The 20,020-nt window shown below is 36.7% G+C and overlaps 1 protein-coding gene across 11 annotated transcripts in view; it reads left to right on the top strand.

The window, feature by feature from the left end:
- The window catches only part of VEZT (vezatin, adherens junctions transmembrane protein), a 78,818-nt gene that overhangs the window by 14,428 nt on the left and 44,370 nt on the right, over positions 1 to 20,020 (top strand). For 5 of the 11 annotated variants that reach the window (XM_040491180.1, XM_040491177.1, XM_040491176.1 and 2 more), the window contains exons 2-4: positions 8,645 to 8,779; positions 14,056 to 14,142; positions 15,471 to 15,509. In XM_040491180.1, the coding sequence (XP_040347114.1) occupies positions 8,645 to 8,779; positions 14,056 to 14,142; positions 15,471 to 15,509 (261 nt within the window). Of the gene's footprint in view, positions 1 to 8,644; positions 8,780 to 10,254; positions 10,258 to 14,055; positions 14,143 to 15,470; positions 15,510 to 20,020 lie in introns of those variants that run through there. The other 6 variants (XM_040491179.1, XM_040491178.1, XM_040491184.1 and 3 more) reach the window with 2 other exon arrangements.

The raw sequence follows: 20,020 nt of genomic DNA, 5'->3' as shown, positions 1-20,020 counted from the left end.
CTTTCTAAAAGTGTGTCTGCGAACAGCTCCTTCTGGGAAAGAGAAGGAGAGAGTCCATAGGGTACATAAGAGCATAAGAGTTAGTGTGAAAGAGCATCTAAGGTTCTTAGCCTGACACATGTGCTTGGTTGTAAGCCTATAGCATTGAGATGTGCCCATAACCAAACTTTGCTCTTGGTGGCTGGTTAAAATTTCAATGCATAAATTCAGATGTAGTTATTTTGAACATAACTCATTTCACTCTTAGAATGCCTATTGAGTTTTAGATTACAAGTCATGGAAAAATAAATAATTTTCCATTTAGGTGTTTGCTTTTTAAATCTATCATTCTCCCAAAATAGGAAGTGAGGAAAACAGCTGTTGGGCTACTTAAGTTTTGTCAATTTTTCAATCTATGATTGCTCATATTCTAAAACAACATTTCTCAACCTTACTACTATTGACAGTTTGAGCTGGATGCCTCTTTGTGGGGCTTCTCCTATGCATTGGAGGATGTTACATAGCATTCCTGTTCTCTGCCTACTAGATGCCAGTAACATTCCTCCCCTCCTCAGTTATAACAGCCAAAAATATCTTCAGACATTGGAGTTGGGGGATGGGTGCAAAATCTAGTTTGAGGACTACTGCTCTATAGGAACGTACTGTTTGGTTTTTGTTTATGTTGTTTAACTGTCTTAATGGTATTTTTAAAACATGGCTCCAAAAATCACAAAATTGAGACTTTTTATTCCACAAACTTTTAATTAGTTTGTGGAAGGTAAATATGAATAATTGACTTTGACAGGTAATTAGTCATTTTTTTGTGACTAGTAAGTCACAAGACTGGTAAGTCTCCACTAAGACTGGTTACTTAAAATCTTATTGTTAGAGGATACCTTTGACATTTGTTATCCTTGGTGGGAGTATTGAGTGACCTGCGCGTTGTTGTAGAAAGTTTGCAAATCCAAATATTTGCCCAATGTTATATGAATACTTTTTATGAATACGTAAAATATCACATACATACGTTGCAGTGGGTTAATTGGTGCTAGTATAATTAACTCAGAAATTCATTTAAAGATGAAGCTAAATTAACATTTGCTTTTTGTCATATTCTCTTTCAGCAGATATTAGAAGGACCACTATCATTATATGGAAATTTGCAAAGACTTGAGTGTTCTAGTCTAAAATTTAATAAGCTTATCTTTTTCCCAGAGTAAAATAATAAATGGAATTTTTTCAATTTTACATTTTTCTGCCATATTATTTTCTTAAATCTTTTATACCAGACTCTAGGAAAGCCTGGCATCTGATTTTTTTAAACTTATGATGGACTTTTAAAATTATACATAAAAGGAGAGAATAATACAGTGAAAGGTCTCTATGCCCACGACCCAGCTTCAGCTTGAACAGCTGTTAATATTTTGCTAAACTGTCTTATATGTTTCTCTCCCACCCCCACCTTTTTTTTTTTTTTGGAGTATTTTATGAGACTGATGCGCTGCCCACTGTGCCAAGAGGGCCACTTTCTTGGAGTATTTCAAAGCCGATCCCAAACATTACCTGATTTTACCTGTAAATTCTTTAGTATGCATCTCTAACAGACAAATGTGCTCTCTTCTTTTTTTAAATGCTAACTCCAATATAATTATTTAATAAAATTAGTAATTCCCTAATAATTGTCACCAGCCAGACCTAACGACCGGACCTTTACTATTCACCTGCTTGTACTCACTGACCTTTGTCCCACAGTTTTCCTTACGCTCTTCTTTCCAGCTTATATCTCTGAAGTCAGGCAAAAGACCAAGGGGCATAGCATCCTGTGATAGAAACTGGAACTACTCCTTAAGCAATAAGGACTGCCTGGACAAACAATTCTAGCCAGCCCAGACCGCCTAGACCAGTTTGAATTGAGCCCCCAACTCATGCCTATGCAGGTGGACCATGGATGGAGTGACCCATAGAGTGACTGTCAGTTACCTTTACCTCATTGTAATGACAAAATCTCTGCCCAAGGAGAAGCATAAGCCTCATTTACATAACCTAGGGTACATGTAAAGGCATGTTTCCTTAGGATGCATGTGCCACTTGATGCTTGCCTCTAAGTGATGACAAGGCTCCCCTATCTAAATATTCATTGTAATCCTTAATAAAAGAAACCCATTCACCCTTGCTCAGGGAGTTAGGCTTTGGAAGTTATTCCCCATGCTGTCCTTATTTGCTGCAAATAAAGTTTCCTTTGTGTGACAACTTACCTGTTGTAGTTCTATATGTGACTCATCAAGGAGCAAACTCACGTTTAGTTAGATTACAGTATCACCTAATATCTAGCCTGCATTTGGATTTCCTCGAGTATCTAAAAAATGTCTTTTTATAGTTGTTCAAACCAGGATGTAGGCAAAACTCATATATGACATTTGGGTGATATTTGGATGTCCCTTTAGTCTTGAGCAGTTTCCTCCACTTCCTTTATTATATGGCTCATTTGTTGAAGAAACTGAGTAATTTGATATGTAGAATTTCTGTATTCTGGCATTGGCTGATTGCATAGGATAAGATGGCATTTGGTTTAGCATAAAATTATAATATTTTAACATACCACTTTTTTATCTTGTTTCTCACAGAACATCATAGGGGTTTTTTTTGTTTTTTGTTTTTTTTTAATAATGTTTATTTCTTTTTAAGAGAGACAGAGTGTGAGCAGGAGAGGGGCAGAGAGAGAGGGAGACACAGAATCCGAAGTAGGCTTCAGGCTCTGAGCTGTCAGCACAGAGCCCAACGCGGGGCTTCAAACCCAAGAACTGCGAGATCATGACCTGAGCTTAACGCTTCACCGACTGGGCCTGAGCCACCCAAGCGCCCTGATGAGTTTTGTTTTACCACTTGAACAAGTTTAAGAAAATAGCATTCTTATTTTGTACTTAAGGAAGCTGGGACCAAGAGAGGATTTTCCTGAAACATGGCAGCCTATCTGGAAAGTATCAAAACACTCAGTATTTTCTTTGGTAGTTGAAAGCAGTGGCCTTATCAGAAGTAGCATAGAAGGAAGCTTTTTAGCAAGGACCTCACCTGTTTTGTTTTGTTTTCTTCCCTATGCCTAGATATTCCTTGGCACATAGAAGATGTTCCATTAGTATTTATTAATGAATGAGTTGCCTAATTTTGCCATTGTTGCCAGGTTGACTATTCCTACTCTGGCCTAGAACCTGGAAGGTTACAACGTATTCTCTCTGTAAGTGTTTAAAGCAGTTCAGAAGAGAGAACCTAATAATAAAAGTATTTTACCCATCACCTCAATTTCTGCACTAGTTTGTCTTCCTTTTTAAATGCAAACCAGCAATAATGGTACTGGCACTTATGCAGAATGCACCACAAATCATGCAGAAAGCAAACAATGCATTAAATGGGTGGTTCAAGCTTTATATATATGCATCAGTGTGGGATCTGATATCTTTAATGTGTGGGTGGGCATGAAGTGCAGGTAGTCATGGACTTAAATGAGTCATTTTCTTGAAGTGCTTGTTCAGCAAAAATGTTGGGGTTTCCTGTCTATTTTTGTTTATTTTTCTTACAAAAATATGTTTCAGCCATCACAACAATCTTAGCACAACCAGAGACTCTTGGCTGTCTTTCATTTAGCAAAATTCTTTCTGGTGCTATGATGTGTGTTTTCTGTCAGGCTAAAATTTACAGGAATAGTGAACCACAAGGATTTCCTGAGGAGAGGTTCCCACATGCTGTGTCTGAGGTTTCTCGTATTTCTTTTGGCAACACTATCATTCTACAATACTACAGAATTATAGTTTGAGTCCAGTGCTAATAATTTTTTACAAGAAAACAACTTAACTGAAATATTTATGGTTCTATTTTGCTTGAACCAAGGAAAAAAGTTATAACCAAAAATTACCTATCATCACCTACTCTACCTTGCCCTCTACAAAAAAAAGTCCCTTTCTGAGGCTGCCATCAACCTATAATAATATTTACCATATGAAGCATAGAAATTTCTATGTATTCATTTATAAATTTAATACCCCAACCTACAAATACAGTGATTAGGGCTGTTGCAACATGGAGCCTGATCTTGTCGTAAAAGAAGAAATACATTATTATATATTAGGCCGTCACATTTTAATAACTAACATATTTGCCTTTTTCTTTTTTTTCAAGTTTTTTTAAAATTTATTTTGAGAGAGAGAGAGAGAGAGAGACCAAGAGCAAGCAGAGGAGGGGCAGAGAAGGAGAGAATCCCAAGCAGGCTCTGCACCAGCCACATGGACCATGATGGAGGGCTTGATCTCCAAACCATGAAATCATGACCTGAGCAAAACCAAGAGTTGATAGCTTAACCAACTGAGCTACGCAGGCAACCCCATTTGCCTTTTTCACTTCTCACTCGTGCATAGGGTAGAAAAAGCTTATCTATATGGTTTCATGTTCCACATTAAAATCAACCTTTTCTAAACTATCACTTGTTGAGTTTTGTTATGGGTATTCTTTGGTAATACAATTGTCAGAAAAGACTTAAAAAATATTCCCTTTCTAGGGGTGCTTGGGTGGCTCAGTCAGTTAAGCGTTTAACTCTTGTTTTTGGCTCAGGTCATTATCTCATGGTACAAGTGATTGAGCCCTGCGTAGCTATTAGCGCAGAGCCTACTGGAATTCTCTGTCTCCCTCTCTGTCTCTGCCCCTCCCCAGCTTGTGCTCACGTGCTCTCTCTCAAAATAAATAAATACACATTTCAAAGAAAAAGAAGAATCTGGCTCTCTCCTGTTAAGCCAGGTAGTAAGGAGATTTGCAAAAATGTAAAACAATCCATCTTGCTCAATACCTTTCTTTTTCATTTTGGAGAAATAGTGTTCTCATTAAAAATTACATTATTTACATTAATATTGTAATGGGCTTACTGTTATCTTAAGTAAATTAATAAATATTTTAATTTTTTTAGTTTTAATTTCTAATATGATAAATGTTGTTGGACATCCACAAAAACTCTTTGGGGCTCTCAATAATTTTTAAGATCCTAAAGAGGTTTTGAGACCCCAAAAAAATCTGTGAACCGCTAGTCATGATCTGGTTTTCTGAGATCTGTCAAATAGTACACAGGTTACTTGGCAGTTTCAGAGAAAATGTGATGGTAATTTTAGCCCCCAAACACTTTTTTTAAATTAATAAAATAATAATTTTACCAACAATCACTTTGCACTCTTAAAATTTGCTCAGTTGTGCTATGAGGTCTAATTTGGTCGGTTCATCTTAGTTAATGTTCAGTTTGTTAACCAGGGGATATTTGTTTTTCATTTGCGTGTTATCATTGGTTAAATACTAAATTTTATTTTGGCTCTAAAGCGATTGAAGCATAAAAATAGAAATAAAACAAAATTAAGGATGCAACTCAGAATACTAAAATAAACATTATGAATAAGAGCTTTAGAGTACATACAGTCTGAGTTTATATGTTTAGAAATGGTCTGATTTGCAATAGCAGTCTAAAAAAGTAAAGTGTAAATAAGAAATACAATGGTGCCTGGAATTATATTCTATCAGACCTGCAGTACCTTCATCCGTAGTCTCCAAGGATTGTCTACTCTGAAATTTTGTCTAACTAGTTACACAAAGCCATGAAACAAGGCACAGTGATAGTCTTGGCAGGCCAAAATTTTCCAGAACTGTAAAACAGTGCTTTCTAGGGTGAAAGTGATGAATTCTGTCACTAGAGATGGGGAAGAAACCAGAATTACTACAGCATCATTCATAGTTGCATAGCTCATATAAATGGATGTCACACCTTTGATAAGAACGTTGTGAAACCAACCAAAAAGTTAATGAAAAGTTTTACATTGCTAGAAAAGGCAGAATAAGGTACTGACAGAATTACTGTATCAAATGACACCTCTGGACGTTATTGGTATTATTCAAGGTACATGATTAATGCTGCTATTTTGCAAAAAGTGAAATAGCCAAGTGTTCCAGATTATGGTGTTTCCAACTGAGTACATATGCTTTAGTTGATGTGCAGAACACCTATGGAGAACAAAGTATTCATTGTTTCTCTTCTATTTAATCACTTTAAAAATTTTCCATTTTGTTATTTTGTGAGCTGTGATATGAACTGGAAAAGGAAGGGACTTTGGGGTCAGTGCTGACACTCATCAGCTAAGTGTGGAGTAAGAAAGGTATTAGAATTTGAATGAAAAAAAATTTAGCCCCCATCCCCACCCTGAAGCCTGTTGCCACAGAACAGTTAGCAATCAGAGTGTGCCTCAGGGTCTTGACTGAGCCTTTAATTAAAACTGGGGTCAGCAAACTAATGCTTTTGGAGCAGATTTGTCCTCTGCTCCTGCCTGATTTTCTGTGGCTGGTGAACTAAGAGTGGACTTCATGTTTTTAAATGGTCGGGGGAAATATCAAAAGAATGATATTTTGTGACATATGAAAATTATAAGTAGGTCAGTATTTCCATAAATAAAGTTTTATTGGAGCATAACCACACTCATTGTTTTATGTAGTGCTGTGGCTGCTTTTGCACCAGCAGCAGAACTGATTAGTTACGATAGAGACCATATGGTCTGCAAAGTGTGAAATATTTACTGTCTGGCCTTTTACAGGAAAACTTTGATGACCCTGGAATTAGAGTAACTCTGCTTTGATCCATCTTATTTATTGTTCTTCCCCCATGGGAGTTCACTTGAAGAAAGAGTTCTGCCTTAAAAACAAGTTGTGTTGTGTTTTTTTTTTTTTTTTAAGTATGTAAACTTTTCAAAAGGTCAGCCCAACCGAACAAGCATTCTTGTTCTTTTGCCACTATGGGGACAGAGCAGGGTGGGGTTCACAACTCATTTTGAAAATATTTGAGTAATTCAAGGCGATATTTGAAGATCAAGGCAATATTTGAAGATACATTACGGGTGATGTTAAGATTAACCGTTTGTGCCACCAAAGGTTTTAAGTCTGGTAGAGAGATAAGAACATATCCCTCCTTTTATTATAACTTTTTTGTATACTTTTTCAAAAGAGTATTAAATGTAGCTTTAAAAGGAGGCATTTTACTTATCTTCTATTCTGGCAAATTGATACCCAGCAAATTGCTACCAGTACAAGCAAATTCCCACTCTGCCTCATTTTCCCAAACTCAAGGATATATTCCCTAGAAATATTGGTCTCACTTAACTGCCTCTTCTGTTTCCGTAGTATCCAATACAATTCTGCAATTATTAATTTGCTTGATATTTCTATACTAAATTATAAGGAAGTTTCCCTGGTGTCTTTCTCTCTAAACATAGGAGGGACTGTTTGTTATTTTAGATAGTATAGTATAATATTTCAGAGTGTTGGCTTTGGAATCAGACCTATCCTGCTTTCTGTATCTAACAGAGTGAGTCTGTTTCCTCATTTATGAAATGGGTATTAACAATAACAATGATCATAATACTTTTTAAAGTTTGTTGTGAACCTTAAGTGAAATGATGCAAGTAGAATGCTTAGTTAAGCTTTTGCCACATGATACTACATTAGCTGTGTTGCTGTTTACTATTTTCATGGTGGTTGTTATTTTATCTCTACTACCTAACGTAAGGTCTTTTTTAAAGTATTAAATATTTTTGTTGAATGGAATCGGGGTTTATTTTTAAACATGTCACCAACTTTGTGCTTTAGAGAAGACAAAGTTAAAATTAAAGCTTGCTATTTATCCAGAAAGAATTGTGCCATGTATTTTCATCCAACAGTGATGCTGATGCATCTGATGATTGGAGTAATTTTGTTTGTTTGTTTTGTTTTGTCTGTTCCAAAACCTGTGCTCTTTCCACCTGGCTTATATATAGTTGAAGTGTAATTTGAGTGATTACTATGGACCAGGTACTGTTCTAAGTGCCTTGTATGTATTTAGTCCTTGAAAAGACCCTATGAACAAGGTGTAATTATTATTCCTATTTTAAGATGAGACAGCTGAAGCGAAGAATTTAAACTGTCATAGGATATTCAACCAATAAGAGGCACAGTTGGGATTTGAACCTGTAGTCTAGCTCCAGAGTTTGTGTTCTTAACCACCATGTTCTAATGCTTTTATTAGCCACAGAATCTCTTGTTTGCCTTATGGTTGTATGTGAGATACAGCTTATTTTAGGTAATTTTCTTGGAGTTTTAAGATTGTTTACAGTGGCAGACATATGGTAGGTCATACATACTTTTGCTTGAATGAATTAGTGAATATGATAGTATAAAATTATAATTAATGTAGTATAATCATTGCTTAATTCTTAGCTTCAAGTAATAACTACTTTTCATTGTAGGCCCTCTTAGGAGCTATCTATAGTCAGGCTTGGCTATTTTGAAGTAATCTACTCTAATACTACAAATATTTGGGCAAAGAAATTGCTTTACAAATCTATTTATATTCCTAAACCCATTTTTTCTTGCTGGTACCCACTCAGAAAAATCTGTGTTTAGAGTTTTTCCTTTTTTGGGTCCCTCTGTTGAATTGTTGATTTTTTTTTTTTTTTAATGTTAAATGGCATTGTGACAGATAATTCACTTTTTAATAGATGAAGCCTTAAAGAATTGGGGCATACTGGTCATGATAGTGAGTTTCCTATTGAATTTGACCTCTAAGCTTTTTAAATAGCAGTGATCTTGAAATTTGCTTTATTTCATATGTCTTTTTCAGAATTCTCCACTTTACCAGTACTTACAGGATCTGGGACATACAGACTTTGAAATATGCTCTTCTCTGTCACCAAAACCAGAAAAAAGCACAGTGACAGAGGGACAACAAAAGCCTCCTGCAAGAGCCCTGCCAAAAGTAAGAAATCACGCTCATTCTCTCTGATTAATCTCTTGTTCTTCACCTCACTAATTATTCAAAGTGCCTTTACCTTTACCCTTGCAAAAACAAAAAAAAACACATAAGTACCTCCATGTCTTCCTCAACACTGGTTTAAGATATGATGTTTTATTTCATCAGTAGTACAAAACTGTTTAGATAAACATAAATCCTTGCTGTTTTGGACTATCTCAGTAACTTCTATAATAAATGGAAATTAATATGGTTGAAGATTAAAATATATTGTCTATTCAAATATTGAAGTTGTTTAGAGGGAACCAGAAAAATATACTAAAGCCTTAATAAGAATTCAACCAGTAGGACTCATATTAATTGAAATTTTTTTCTTTTCATATTTTTTTTATTAAAATTTTTTTTTTCAACGTTTATTTATTTTTGGGACAGAGAGAGACAGAGCATGAACGGGGGAGGGGCAGAGAGAGAGGGAGACACAGAATCGGAAACAGGCTCCAGGCTCTGAGCCATCAGCCCAGAGCCCGACGCGGGGCTTGAACTCACGGACCGCGAGATCGTGACCTGGCTGAAGTCAGACGCTTAACCGACTGCGCCACCCAGGCGCCCCTCTTTTCATATTTTTTAAAAGAGAGCACAATTAACGTCACTCCTAATCAGGGAAATACAAATCAAAACCACACTGAGATACCACCTCACACCAGTCAGAGTGGCTAAAATGAACAAATCAGGAGACTATAGATGCTGGCAAGGATGTGGAGCAACGGGAACTCTCTTGCACTGTTGGTGGGAAAGCAAACTGGTGCAGCCGCTCTGGAAAACAGTGTGGAGGTTCCTCAAAAGATTAAACATAGATCTACCCTATGACCCAGCAATAGCACTGCTAGGAATTTACCCAAGGGATACACGAGTGCTTGATGCATAGGGGCACTTGTACCCCAATGTTTATAGCAGCACTTTCAACAATAGCCAAATTATGGAAAGAGCCTAAATGACCATCAACTGACAAATGGATTAAGAAGATGTGGTTTATATATACAATGGAATACTAGTTGGCAATGAGAAAGAATGAAATCTGGACATTTGTAGCAACATAGATATAACTGGAAAGTATTATGCTAAGTGAAATAAGTCAGGCAGAGAAAGACAGATACCATATGTTTTCACTCATTTGTGGATCCTGAGAAACTCAACAGAAGACCAGGGGAAGGGGTAGGGGGAAAAAAAAGCTACAGAGAGGGAGGCAAACCATAAGAGACTCTTAAATACTGAGAACAAACTGAGGGTTGATGGGGGGTGGGAGGGAGGGGAGGGTGGGTGATGGGTATTGAGGAGGGCACTTGTTGGGGTGAGCACTGGGTGTTGTATGGAGACCAATTTGACAATAAATTACATATTAAAAAAAAGGAAGAAAAAATAAAAAAAATAAAATAAAAGAGAGCACAAGTTATAAGAAAGCAAATTGATAACATATTTCACAGACAGTTTCAAGGGTATATGATGGAGTGGGTATATTTACCTCAATTTCTGATGCCCTTTATATCTGTGTAGTATCTTTTTTTTTAATGTTTATTTATTAATTTATTTTGCGAAAGAGAGTGTGGGTGGGGAAGGGGCAGAAAAAGAGGGAGGAGAGCATCCCAAGCAGGCTCTGCATTGTATGCACAGAGCACTACATGGTGCTCGATCTCATGAACCATGAGATCATGACCTGAGCCAAAATCAAGAGTCAGATGCTTAACCAACTGAGCCACCCAGGTGCCCCTGCACAGTATCTTTTTATACAATAAATATCTCAGTTGACTACAACATTGTGAGGCTAAGATACTAAAAAGAATCTCCATTACCATCAATTATGTTCTGTAAAATGCATTTAATAGATTCATTTATGTTCTATTAGCCATATTTATTAAAATAAGAAGATATTCCAGTACATTTCAGTTTTAACAAAAGGAATTCTAATTTAATAGGAAAAAACCCCAGATTACCTCATTTCCTAAACATTCTAGTTTAATCATTGTTTTATTACAAGACATCATTATTTTGGGGAGGAGGATTTTAAAGTTTTCAATTAGTTATTTACTCTGTGGTGATAGAGAGAGAAGTATCTTTTCTCCTGTTCTTAGAAAAATCCCTACAATGTGAGATAACCAAGCTGGTCCCATTTGTCAGAGCAGAATAAATACTGGAGAAATGTTTTTTTGACTGACACTTACAGGGTGGGAGTTAGGGAGTTAGAGCTCACACAGATCAGAACCAGTTTGCTATTCCTCTGCACTTAAACCCTTTTTTCTCCCTGACCCTTTCAAATGTGGATGTTCCTGGGAAGAATTTTGAAAGCAAAACCTAAGGATACAGCTAACAGGTTATTTATAGATTAAGACTTGGATTTGAGATTACTTGGCCACAAAAGACAAAAAATGGGCCAAGGGATGGTCTTAGCCAGGATATGGGCATTGGCCTTTTTTTGTTGTTACGCAAAAACTTGGGTTTTATAGGTTTTAATCCTTTTCATTTATGATAGGTATTTTTACATATAGAAATGTTATTATTAACTTATAAATAAATAAATAAAATGAGAGTTGAAAATTTCATACCTCAGAAATTAAGAACCAGTAAAAAGCATAGCCAGAGGGGCGCCTGGGTGGCGCAGTCGGTTAAGCGTCCGACTTCAGCCAGGTCAGGATCTCGCGGTCCGCGAGTTCGAGCCCCGCGTCGGGCTCTGGCCTGATGGCTCAGAGCCTGGAGCCTGTTTCCGATTCTGTGTCTCCCTCTCTCTCTGCCCCTCCCCCGTTCATGCTCTGTCTCTCTCTGTCCCAAAAATAAATAAACGTTGAAAAAAAAAAATTAAAAAAAAAGCATAGCCAGAGAATGCGTTTCAAAATTACCACAGGTTGGGGCACCTGGGTGGCTCAGTCGGTTAAGTGTCCGACTTTGGCTCAGGTCACAGCTTGTGGGTTCGAGCGCCTCATCGGGCTCTGTGCTGACAGCTCAGAGCCTGGAGCTGGCTTTGGATACTGGAGCCTGTTTGGGATTCTGTGTCTTCCTCTCTCTCTGTCCCTCCCCTGCTTGTGCTCTGTCTCTCTTCCTCTCTCTCTCTCAAAAATAAACATTTAAAAAAATTACCACATGTCCAGAAAGTTCCTTTAGCCTTCATATTACACATTTCAATTGTATGAGCTAAATTTTTCTAAAATGGAGTTTTTCTAAATCTGGGGCAGCTGAATTTTAGAAAGATTTGTTGTATTACTTAGTTCCTTCTCAGGGGATATATTTTTAGAATTGCCCCCAAAGTTCTGTTCAAGCAGTGAAGTACCGATTATTTTCTTTTGAAAGCAGATTTTTTATTATTATATGAGACGGTGATGAAGCTATATTTAGGATTAATCACCCTTTTTTCACTTTTATTTTTTAATGTTATTGTTAAGTACTGACTGAGTAGCTATATTGGGATTCTCACTGTGAATATTTATTCTCTGTATATTTTTCTAGTTTCTTTTCCTGTGATTATTCTTAAACGTTCCTCCCATAAACTTTGAGCATCAGGCCTCTTTGCTTGACCTGTTTCTCTGAGTGATCTCATGTACTTTTTGCCCTCATTGGCCACTTATATGCATTCTGTCTTCTCTCAGTTCTGGATGCTTGTCAAACATTTTCACCTGCCCTATACCCCAGGAAACTCAGATTCAGAATATGTAAAACAGAACTTTTTTCCAACTCAGCACTCCCAAAACAAACAATATTCTTTCCATATTCCCAAATTACCACTCTGTTATCTTAAGTTTCCTATCACTCCCACATTAATTTGGTCACTAAATGATAAGTCAACTTCTTATGTCTCTAAAATCCAACCCGTATTCACTACCATTTTTTGTTACCCTGCTTTAGGCCTTTATCATTGTTTAGCTGGACTATTAAATATCCTTCTAATGATACTTCTTGGCTACAATTATTTCCTCCTAGTACCATCTCTGTGCTGTAGCCAGTTATTTTTCTAAAATGCTGATATTTATTGTTTCATATCCTTGCATAAAAATCTTATGCAAGGTGCTCCTCATAGCCTACAGTATAAAGTCTAAACTATTATGGCATATAAGACCAAAGTTCTTTAAAAACCCTCTCAGTGTTCATTACTATTCCCTTCTTCCCTTGGGTCATAGCCCAGACTATGCCACCATGACCATGGCAAGTGGTTACATGGCTGTCCCCTTTACTCATTCTGTTCCCTTGCCCAGAATGTTCTCCCTCCTTTGTTAAAATTTCTGCTCATCTGTTAGGGTATAGCGTCAGTGTTAACACCTATCGACATCTTTTCCCACACTTTCCGAGACTTTACATTGATTTGTAATTATTTACTTTCTCTTCTAAGTTTTTGAAAATAACAGTTATATGTATTTATCTTTGTTCCTATGACCCTTTTTTAGTACTCAGGATATAGCAATCACTCAATGAATGTAAACTGCATTTACTCAGATAATAGGCTATTAACATTAAGGTAAATTGAATTTTTGGTTGGTTCAATAATAAAAATTATTTCAGTATGAGACACTTTTTCTAAAGTTGATTAAAATATCTTTATGCCTTAGCATTGTGGAATGAAAATGTTCTTAGTATTTAAGAACTTGGAACACCCTGTGGTTTTCATTAAAATATATACTGTCATCTTGACATAGATAGTATATAGGGTACCGAAGACAAATGAGCTGCATCAGGATAACTTCCGAGTGCTCTTTTAAAAATCTGCTGTTCAGGGCACCTAGATGGCCCAGTTGGTTAAGCATCTGACTTTGGCTCAGGTCACGATCTTGCAGTTTGTGGGTTCAAGCCCCATGTCTGGCTCTGTGCTGACAGCTCAGAGCCTGGAGCCTGCTTCAGATTCCGTGTCTCCCTTGTTGTCTGCCTTTCCTCTCCCCCTTGCTCACGCTCTGTCTCTCTCTCAAAATTAAATAAACATTAAAATTTTTCAAATAAATGAATAAATAAGAATTTTTTTTTTTAAATCTGCTTTTCAGGTCTCATCCAAACCTAATGAATCTGAACCTTTGGTTTGGGGACCCAAGAATATGTTTCTAACTAAAATCTCTAGGTGATTCTGATGTGCAAGTAAATCTGGGAACTATTAAGGAGCCTGAGACATACTGACAAAGGATATAACCAAGATGATTTTTTTCCTCCCTTTTTCTAATAAAAATTTTGGTTAATTAGAAGTAAGTTATTTGCAGTTTTTCTGCTGTGTGGGTGTGGTTTAATGTATCCTGTACAATCTCATTAATCTCCTTCAGCGAAGCATCCTGTTAAAAGTGGCTGAAACCATCAAAAGTTGGATTTTTTCTCAGTACAATAAGAAAGATGACTTACTTCACAAGTTGGTAAGTGTTTGCTCTATTTCTTTTAGTCAGTTTTCAGGACTCCAGTTTATTAATGACAATACGATGAATCAGAATTTGTTTTGCTACTGATTTGGGCAGTGATTGATTCTAAATTCTGAGAAGTTCTCTGAAAGGAGACTGCCTGCTTCATAAAGTGTTTAAATAAAGTGTGTTTGTATCACCTAAAAAAAAAAAAAAGAAATTCTTCAATAACTGTGGATCTTGAATTTGGACTGTTTAGTATTATTTCATAGCTCTTCTAAGAGGTTATTAGCCATTTAGAATAGAATATTCTAGTTGTTATTGAAACCTTATTTGTTAGATTACTAATTTCCTGCTGCCATCTTCCTCCATTGACAAATATTCCTCTCATTAAGGAAGAGAGTATATCAATTAGTGGGACCTTCTTTTTTTTCATTAGGAGCTTGACTGTATCCTTTTTTTCTTTTCTTTTTTTTTTTTTTTCTTATTGACTGTCTGTATCTTTATGCCATAGTCTATGATTAGAGTTTGGGCAAAATCAAAGTGGTTCCCCCCCTAATTTATTTATCATTAATCTATCATTCCCTGACAACTTAATATGTAAACTTTAGTCTCCCAAGACCAATAATCACAGAATTTCCCAGAGACTTGGAATTGTGACCATTGAGAGTCTCTCTGATTCCTGTGAGGCTTGCTTTTTTTTCTTCCTGCTCTCTGCTGTAGTATATCTGGTATTTGACCTGTGACACCCCCCCACCCAAGAGGGAATGCTTCAACTTTGTACACCTTAAGCAAGGCAAAATCCAGGTAGTATAGCTAAAAAATTGAAGTAACGAAGTTCTCATGGTTCTCCTAAGGAGCGATCAAGTATGGGTAGGCAGATTTCAGGATCTTCTGCTGGCCTGTGACCTTAAGATGATAATTATCATTCTTGTAAATTACCATTTGTAAGAAGATGTTTACAAAGTGCTTTCACATTTTGATTTGCTACTTCAAGTACTGTAAAGTTTAGTGCATTTTGCCATTTGGAAGTGGTAAGATTTCCAAATGTCTGAGATTCAGATAGTTCAGTTTGGTTTAAGAATACTTAGTGAGTTGTTCAAGAATGTTCAGCTAGAAATTGATAGAGTTAGAATTTGAATTCAGGTCTCCTGTTTCCAAGCCCAGGTTCTTCATTATAACATAGTACCTCACTGGCTTGAGTGTTATTATGCCTTGACTGACTAAAATTACTTTTTTAGCAATCCAAATGGGCAAGTTCTCTGTTCAGGGTTTCATCTTTGTAGGTATGTTGAGAAGGTCAATGAAGTGTCTTGTCACCTACGTAGAATATCATCTCTATCCAGGTGGAGCCATCCTCATTCTTCAGTGATACTAGGATTGTGGTAAGGTATACGGATCCATATACATTTTTCTGTGGTTTAATCATAGTGTGCATAGTCCTGATCTTTTCATTCTTGGTTCTTTGTCACTGGCCACATGTTTCACTGTAAAGTGCCAACACTTGTATGCATCCCTTTTGTGCCTACATTATAGAGAACTATAGGAAGTACTTACCAAAGAAATCATTTAATAGTAATGGAACGAGGAATTACCCCGTTGGCTTCTGGCATGAGATGCTTGACTCTTCCCTTTGTCAGACATACTTAAAATTTTATTAGCTATACAGATATTGAACCAGTCCCTTTTTCCTTTTATTAAAATACTGACAGTTGCTCCATGATATCTGAACCTTTTCCTTTTTATTAAAGTACTTCTTAAAGATTTTTAAAAAGTTCATTTATAACAACTATAACGGTAATGGTATTAGTACTTTTGAAGCACTTTTTAGCCTGTAAAGTGCTTTCACACATGTTACCTCATTTGATCCTCATCAGCTCTATGAAACAGAACAATGTATTAAAAAGTATAGAAGATCGTTGAAATATATTGACACATCCATAATTCCCTTCTCCATGCCTAGGGGTAAAAACAGAAATCTGTCTATTCTTTTTTAGCTGTGCTTCTCATACCCTTTCATTCCATACAGGCAGAAATCTTACTGAGTTACCGTCTCATACATTTTCCTGTTTAGATCCTTAAAATATCACCATTACCCATTGAATCAAGTCCAGTTCATCATGTTAGCATCAAAGAGTCTGCAAAATTTGGCCCCAAACTACCTTTCCAGCCTTACCCACCAATTTGTTCATCACCCAACCCAGTCTTCCTTTTCTTTTATTCCATACCTGTTCTGCATGTCTGTGTTTGTGCTATTATACTATGGTAGAACCCTTTCCGTTTTTCCTCTATTACTGTAGTCTGTTCAGTAAGCAGTCCTAGCTCTTCCTTAAGGCCTTTCCCGCAAACTTCAGTCTATTGGATCTCTTATTTTCTTCAACACTATAGTAACAATTATCGGCTATGTTTTAAGTTTATATATTGTATTATGGTGCTTTTCTTTATTATGTTTTAATTATTTCATGTGTACTAACAACATTAACAGCTAAGACTTACATAGTACTTAATTTGCACCAGTACTTACTATGCATCAGACACTATATTATTGTACAAATATTGACTTATTTAATTTTCATAGTAGGTACTACTGAAGTAGGTACTATTCTTAACCTCATTTTGCAGATGAGGAAACTGGAGCAGAGAAGTTAATAACTTAAGATATGGAACCAGGATATAAACCTAGGTACTAACTAGGTCTCAGCACTCAAACTTGTTAAGGGTGAGCCAAAGTTCACCTAGTGCACTTCCCCACAGCACAGAGCATCCGACCATAAAGATGATAATCTAATATCTAGTCAATCAGTATTAGTAGCTTTTAAATTTCTTCGCTTGTTTGACACTTGGACCTCGGTCCAAATAAGGCTGTTGTGAGATGTTTCTTAATATAGCAGGTGTCTATTTTCCCACTAGTTTGATTGGCATATTGCAACAGTTTCCCTATTTTCTGCAGTTCTCATTTTTTTTTTTCAACGTTTTTTTTTTTTATTTTTGGGACAGAGAGAGACAGAGCATGAACGGGGGAGGGGCAGAGAGAGAGGGAGACACAGAATCCGAAACAGGCTCCAGGCTCTGAGCCATCAGCCCAGAGCCCGATGCGGGGCTCGAACCCACGGACTGCGAGATCGTGACCTGGCTGAAGTCGGACGCTTAACCGACTGCGCCACCCAGGCGCCCCTCATTTTTTTTTTAATGTTTATTTATTTTTGAGAGAAAGAGAGACAGAGCACGAGCAGGGGAGGGGCAGAGAGAGAGGGAGACACAGAATCTGAAGAGGCTTCAGGCTCTGAGCTGTCAGCACAGAGCCTGATGTGGGGCTCGAACTCATGAGCCATGAGATCATGGCCTGAGCCAAAGTTGGACACTTAACTGAGCCACCCAGGTGCCCCTGCAGTTCTCATTTTTATAATTAAAGAGTAATATACAATTTTATAATTTATCCTTAAGAAAAAACGTAATTCCTCAGTGTAATCTGATTTAATTTTATAGCTACTGTGATCAGAATATAGTTCAAGTTCTTCCTTTGTAGAGACAGTCTAGTCACTAGATAATACTGCTTTAATTATTTAGAGTGTCTTGGTCCCTTTCAGGTTCATTTGTATTTATAGGTAATTATAGGTAGTTTGTCACATTCTTGAATCACATATTCCTAAAGCTACTAGTACTGCCTCAAAGCACAATGGTTTTGGGGAAACATTATCCCAGTTTTGCAAACAGTTCTGATGCTAAGGATGGTGTTAAAGAAAGTGTACCTGATTAAGCAGCATATCTGTACAAGGGGCTATGAAGAAGGAAAGCTCCCATTCTGTGTTAATAGCTTTCCCTCTCTTTGTGAGCCTTAGCCTTCCTTTAGTTAGGCTTCTTTAAACTTACCCAAATGTAGGTACATTGAGGTCTCATAAAAGGTAGGATTTAAAGCTTTTATAGCAAAAACTTGATTTTTAATACTTAATGTTTTAATATCTCTCTGTGTGTGTGAAATCCAAATCAGATAATAAGGCCAGTGTGTGAGGATTTATTTCAAAGATTACTTGAAAAGCTGCCATGCTCCTCCTTTTGCCCTCCTCGTTTCCACCCCTTCCCTAACAGTAGTATAAAGTGAATTGTGCTCTTCTCTTTGTGAAAGTGGGGTGGAATGTCAATTAATTGGTTCCTAAGCTTAAAATCATGATTCTAAGAAGAGTGAAGAGACACATGGAAAGATGTGCAACATCCCTAATCATCAGGGAAATGCAAATCAAAGCCATAATGAGATGTCACCTTACACCTGTCAGAATGGCTGATATCAAAAAGACAAGAAATAACAAATGTTGACAAGGATGTAGAGAAAAAAGAACTTTCAGTACTGTTGGTGGGAATGTAAATTGGTGTAGCCACTGTGAAAAACAATATGAAAGTTCCTCAAAAAATTAAAAACAGAAATACCACACAATCCAGTAGTTTCACTAATGGTTATTTACGCAAAGAAAACAAAAACACTAATTTAAAAAGATAAATGCACCTCTATGTTTATTGCTGCATTATTTACAATAGCCAAGATACGGAAGCAACCTAAGTATCCATCAATAGATGAATGGATAAAGAAGAAATTATAGATATAGATATAGACATACATATATATGTATATATATATATAGAGAGAGAGAGAGAGAGAGATAATGAATATTACTCAGCCTTAAAAAGAAGAATGAGATCTTGCCATGTACAACAACAGGGATGGACCTACAGGGTATTATGCTAAATGAAATAAGTCAGACAGAAAGATAAGTACCATGTGATTTCACTTATATGTGGAATCTGAAAACCAAAAGAAACAAAACAAAAACAGACCCATAAATACAGAGAACAAACATGGTTGCCAGAGGGGTGGGGTTTGAGGGATGGGCAGAATGAGCAAAGGGGAGTGGGAGGTTCAGGCTTCCATTATGGAATGAGTAAGTCACAGGGGTGAAAGACACAGCATAGGGAATTCAGTCAATGCTAACTGTAACAACACTGTATGGTGACAGATGGCAGCTGCACTTGTGGTGAGCATGGCATAATGTATAGAGTTGTCAAATCACTGTATTGTGCACCTGAAACCTAATGTAGCATTGTATGGTAACTAGAACTCAAAAAAACAAAACAAAACAAAACAAACCAGAGAGAAAGAAAGGAAGAAAAAAGAAAAGGAGAGGAAAGAGAAAAAGAAGAGAGAAGAAACAGTGGTTCAAATATGAAACAAAAGTGATACACAGGCACATGCAAGGTGTGTCAGTAGATGGTGAAAAATAAAATAATGCCAGGCTAAAGGAAGACCAGCGTTCCAAGATGTTCTTATTTTATATAACTGAAAATCAATAAAGGGGTGCCTGGCCGGCTTAGTCAGTAGAGCATGTGACTCTTGATCTTGGGGTCATGAGTTCAAGCTCCACATTGGACATAGAGCTTATCTAAAGAAAGAAAATTAATAAATATATCCATATGGGACTAATATTAAAAATATTCTTCTCCTTCTCTAAAAGGAGTGTATGTGGCGATACATAACCCACAATCAAGGACATGCTCTCATAGTTGGATATATGGATCACTGCATTCCTATTAAGTTCCCATTATGAGGAGCTAGGGCAGGGTAGGCTCTTGTGTGGGAATGATTAACTGGCTAAGAAGAGCAAACCCATTGCCTTCAAACCCTGGACCTAATTGGTTTTACTTTAACTGCTAAAGGCCTTATCCGGTAAAAGTTCTATTTTTCTTAAAATAGGATCATTCTGTTCTTATATGTAATGCATAATAAAACTTCAAATTTTCTCATACAGCAGGCTATATGTAGGAAAGTATAATTGACTACCAAAGACTTAGGATTTGAAATCAGAATTCTAGAAGTTACTTAATCTCTTTGGGCATCAGTTTTCTCCTC

This window comes from Herpailurus yagouaroundi, unplaced genomic scaffold (genome assembly GCF_014898765.1).
Source record: "Herpailurus yagouaroundi ecotype Mexico unplaced genomic scaffold, PumYag 182, whole genome shotgun sequence".
Classification (NCBI taxonomy): domain Eukaryota; kingdom Metazoa; phylum Chordata; class Mammalia; order Carnivora; family Felidae; genus Herpailurus; species Herpailurus yagouaroundi.
This window is presented reverse-complemented; position numbering and strand designations above follow the sequence as displayed.